Source organism: Mizuhopecten yessoensis, unplaced genomic scaffold (assembly GCF_002113885.1).
Source record: "Mizuhopecten yessoensis strain PY_sf001 unplaced genomic scaffold, ASM211388v2 scaffold3459, whole genome shotgun sequence".
NCBI classification, from domain to species: Eukaryota; Metazoa; Mollusca; class Bivalvia; order Pectinida; family Pectinidae; genus Mizuhopecten; species Mizuhopecten yessoensis.
Window position 1 is genome coordinate 400,430 of NW_018405055.1, and position 5,312 is coordinate 405,741.

The following is a 5,312-nucleotide window of genomic DNA, read 5'->3' on the forward strand; positions in this document are numbered from 1 at the left end:
TTGGTTATTGAGAAGAAGTTGTTGAAAGGTTTTAAACATATTTGACCCCTGTGACCTTGAATATAAACCAAGGTCATTTATTTGAACAAACTTGGTAGCCCTTTATCCCAGCATGTTACTGGCCAAATATCATCACCCTATGCCTCTTGGTTATTCAGAAGAAGTTGTTTAAAGGTTTTAAACATATTTGACCCCTGTGACCTAGAATATAAATCAAAGTCATGTATTTGAACAAACTTGGTAGCCCTTCATCCCAGCATGTTACAGGCCAAATATCATCACCTTAGGCCTCTTGGTTATTGAGAAGAAGTTGTTGAAAGGGTTTAAACATGTTTGACCCATGTGACCTTGAATATAAATCAATGTCATTTATTTGAACAAACTTGGTAGCCCTTCATCCCATCATGTTACTGGCCAAATATCATCACCTTAGGCCTCTTGGTTATTCAGAAGAAGTTGTTGAAAGGTTTTAAACATATTTGACCCTTGTGGCCTTGAATATAAGTCAAGGTCATTTATTTGAACAAACTTGGTAGCCTTTCATCCCAGCATGCTTCTGGCCAAATATCATCACCCTAGGCCTTTTGATTAAGTGTATTCACAATATTGTGATAATAAGAACAAGTTAAATGGGCCTGCATCGCTCACCTGGTATTAACCTCACCCTTGTTATCTTAAAACATATTACTGGCCAAATTTATGCACCCAAGGCCTATTGGTTATTCAGAAGAAGTTGATTAAAGGTGTTAAATATATTTGACCCATGTGACCTTGAATATGGATGAAGGTCATTCATTTGAATCAACTTTGTAGCCCTTTATCCCAGCATGCTACTGGTCAAATATCATCACCCTAGGCCTTTTGATTAGGGTATTCACAATATTGTGATAATAAGAACAAGTTAAATGAGCCTGCATCGCTCACCTGGTATCAATCTCACACTTGTTATCTTAAAACATATTACTGGCCAAATTCATGCACCCAAGGCCTATTGGTTATTCAGAAGTTGTTTAAATGTTTTAAACATATTTGACCCTTGTGACCTAGAATATAAATCAAAGTCATGTATTTGAACAAACTTGGTAGCCTTTCATCCCAGCATGCTTCTGGCCAAGTATCATCACCCTAGGCCTTTTGATTAGGGTATTCACAATATTGTGATGATAAGAACAAGTTAAATGGGCCTGCTTCGCTCACCTGGAATTAATCTCACACTTGTTATCTTAAAACATATTACTGGCCAAATTTATGCACCCAAGGCCTATTGGTTATTCAGAAGTTGTTTAAATGTTTTAAACATATTTGACCCTTGTGACCTAGAATATAAATCAAAGTCATGTATTTGAACAAACTTGGTAGCCATTTATCCCAGCATATTACTGGCCAAATTTATGCACCCAAGGCCTATTGGTTATTCAGAAGTTGTTTAAATGTTTTAAACATATTTGACCCTTGTGACCTTGAATATGCAGCATGTTACTGGCCAAATATCATCACCTTAGGCCTCTTGGTTATTGAGAAGAATTTTTTTGACGGTTTTTTAAGGCAATTGGCCCCTGTGACCTTGAAAATGGGTGAAGGTCATGTATTTGAACAAACTTTGTCGCCCTTTATCTCAGCATGCTACTGGCCAAGCATGTTACAGGCCAAATATCATCACACTGGGCATTTTGGTCATTGAGAAGAAGATGTTTAAAGTTTTTAACATATTTGTCCCCAGTGACCTTGAATATGGGTGAAGGTCATGTATTTGAACAAACTTAGTAGCCTTTCATCCCAGCATGCTTCTGGCCAAATATCATTGCCCTTGGCATTTTGGTGTAGCCCTTTATCTCAGCATGCTACAGGTTCAATATCATACCCCTAGGCATTTTGGTTATTGAGAATAAGTTGTTTAAAGTTTAAACCAAGGTCATTTATTTGAACAAACTTTGTCGCCCTTTATCTCAGCATGCTACTGGCCTAATATTATCACCCTGGGCATTTTGGTTATTGAGAGTAAGTTGTTTAAAGAATTTAACATAATTGACCCCTGTGACCTTGAAAACGGAAGAAGGTCATTACTTTCAACAAACTTCGTAGCCCTTTGTTTTAGCATGCAACTGGCCAAATATCATTCCCCTTGGCATTTTGGTTATTCAGAAAAAGTTGTTTAAAGTTTAAACCAAGGTCATTTATTTGAACAAACTTGGTAGCCCTTCACCCCAGCATGCTACTGGTCAAATATCATCTCCCTGGGCAGTTTGGTTATTGAGAAGTTGTTTAAAGAATTTAACATAATTGACCCCTGTGACCTATAATATAAATCAAAGTCATGTATTTGAACAAACTTAGTAGCCTTTCATCCCAGCATGCTACTGGTCAAATATCATCTCCCAGGGCAGTCATTCATTCGAATAAACTTTGTAGCCCTTCATCCCATCATGTTACTGGCCAAATATCATTTCCCTTGGCATTTTGGTGTAGCCCTTTATCTCAGCATGCTACTGGCCTAATATTATCACCCTGGGCATTTTGGTTATTCAGAAGAAGTTGTTTGAAGGTTTTAACATATTTGACCCCTGTGACCTTGAATATAAACCAAGGTCATTTATTTGAACAATCTTGGTAGCCTTTCATCCCAGCATGCTACTGGCCAAGCATGTTACAGGCCAAATATCATCACACTGGGCATTTTGGTCATTGAGAAGAAGATGTTTATAGTTTTTAACATATTTGACCCCTGTGACCTTGAAAAAGGATGAAAGTCATTTATTTGAACAAACTTTGTCGCCCTTTATCTCAGCATGCTACTGGCCTAATATTATCACCCTGGGCATTTTGGTTATGCCCTTCACCCCAGCATGCTACTGGCCAAATACCATTACCCTGGGAAATTTGGTTATTGAGAAAAAGTTGTTAAAAGTTTTTAACATATTTGACCTCTGTGACCTTGAATTTGGGTGAAGGTCATTCATTTGAATCAACTTTGTAGCCCTTTATCTCAGCATGCTACTGGCCTAATATCATCACCCTGTGCATTTTGGTTATTCAGAAAAAGTTGTTTAAAGTTTTTAGCGGGGTTGACCCCTGTGACCTATAATATAAATCAAAGTCATGTATTTGAACAAACTTGGTAGCCCTTTATCCCAGCATGCTACTGGCCAAATATAAACACCCAGTGCATTTTGGTTAGTAAGAAGAAGTTGTTTATAGTTTTTAACATATTTGACCCCTGTGACCTTGAAAACGGATGAAGGTCATTACTTTTAACAAACTTCGTAGCCCTTTATTTTAGCATGCAACTGGCCAAATATCATTACCCTTGGCATTTTGGTTATTGAGAAGAAGTTGTTTAAAGTTTTTAACATATTTGACCCCAGTGACCTTGAATATGGATGAAGGTCATTCATTTGAACAAACTTTGTAGCCCCTCATCTCAGCATGCTACTGGCCTAATATCATCACCCTGGGCATTTTGGTTATTGAGAAGAATTTTTTTGACGGTTTTTTAAGACAATTGACCCCTGTGACCTTGAATATAGGAGAAGGTCATTCATTTGAACAAACTTGGTAGCCCTTCACCCAAGCATGCTACTGGCCAAATATCATCTCCCAGGGCAGTTTGGTTATCGAGAAGAAGATGTTTAAAGTTTTTAACATATTTGACCCCTGTGACCTTGAAAATGGGTGAAGGTCATTACTTTTAACAAACTTCGTAGCCCTTTATCCCAGTTTGCTTCTGGCCAAATATCGACACCCTAGGCCTTTCGGTTGTTAAGAAGAAGTCGTTTAAAGTAAAATATTGATGCCGGACGACGGACGCCGCGCCACGGCATAAGCTCACTTGGCACTTCGTGCCAGGTGAGCTAATAATAGAAACCAATCTAGGAGCTGACGAGGGAAAAAGTTCAAAGCATGCAGATGCATTTCATTAGCACTATATTGCTGTGTTTTATATCTGACATACCTGTACGCAAGCAAGGTTTTTCATTTTTGCAATTATCATTGCCAAAAATGATTCTTTGACAAAGTCCATCAGCATAAGAAATTCTCAAACTAAAATTCTACATCAAGTTTGCTTGTTATAATAGAAACATATTAACAATGTTTTGTTTTAAATACTACATATATCTGGTAGTCAAAGTTTCATTTTTTGGACGCTTTAATAGAGTACTAGCTTTAAAAAGTACTATTTCTGCCACAAACCTGTTTAAGGTCATCTTCGGACAATTGTAGCAGTGTTTCTATGGTGATTCTATGGCGAGCAAACAGTGGGATGTAGTCATCAGCAGAGGAATCCTCGAGAATAGTCACCACAGCAATCTCAAGCTGTCGCTCCTGAAAATTACCAAGGAAGGAATGATGAACGAAACAAATACTAAAACGTAACTAACCAGTTATACAACTATCGAACAATCGTTGATCCTTACTGCCACATCTGAAGATGGTGGGTTAAAAAAGAAAAACAAAGTATAGTTTATATTAATAAATATGACAAACCTTTATAGAATTGAATACTAGTACTGCATGGCTACATTACACATTAGAACACATGTATTACCTGATCTATAAGTGCCTGGGGTTTCTTATCCATGAGTCGCTGATATTGCACCAACCAGTAATCTGTCTGACCATCCTGTCTCTGCTGTTCCATCTCTTTCTGTTCACAGAAGGTTTAAGTTTGATCAAATACATTTATCAAATACATCAACAGAAACAAGGTATCACAAAATATTAGCCCCCCACCCCCACCCTGACTGCTGACTGTTGGAAAGAAACCCCCCAGACCTACATATCAATGTTATAACGGCTCCTAAATGCATTCCCCCACTCCATTGCTTTTTTGATGCAAATCACATGCTTTTAAATCATTTTGTTTTTAGTACAGTTTAGCATTGTTCATAAGTAAACATAACCTGTTTAAAATTATTTACACTATATAGTCAGATGGACATCCTAATCAGAACAAGAGGCCCATGGGCCTTAACGGTCACCTGAGTCTATAGTATTTATTTTTGTTGTTGAAATATGTACCAATTTGAGTAAAAAATAGTATAATGTTAACTTAACTTTGTCAGGACCATGAGCTGATCATTCCTAGACCAATTTTAAGTGAGATCGGCCTATTAGAACTTAGTAGCAAAATAGCGGCCATGGCAGCCAAATTGTATTTCTGATTGACCCGAAAAATAACAACACTTTGTCAGGACCATGATTCGATCATTCCTACAAAGTTTCAGTTCAATCGGCCAAGTAGATCTTTACTTTAAGTTTGAAATAGTTTTCCAAAATGGCAGCCGTGGTGGCCATATTGGATTTCTGATCGACCC

General features: G+C 37.6%; 1 protein-coding gene across 1 annotated transcript in view; it reads right to left on the reverse strand.

Annotated features, from left to right (window-relative positions):
* Positions 1-5,312, reverse strand: part of LOC110447558 (E3 ubiquitin-protein ligase LRSAM1-like) — a 36,640-nt gene that overhangs the window by 10,545 nt on the left and 20,783 nt on the right. Inside the window, exons 20-21 of the mRNA XM_021493333.1 lie at positions 4,544-4,642; positions 4,189-4,320 (exon numbers count right to left, since the gene is read on the reverse strand). Of these exons, the coding sequence (XP_021349008.1) occupies positions 4,189-4,320; positions 4,544-4,642 (231 nt within the window). The remainder of the gene's footprint in view (positions 1-4,188; positions 4,321-4,543; positions 4,643-5,312) is intronic.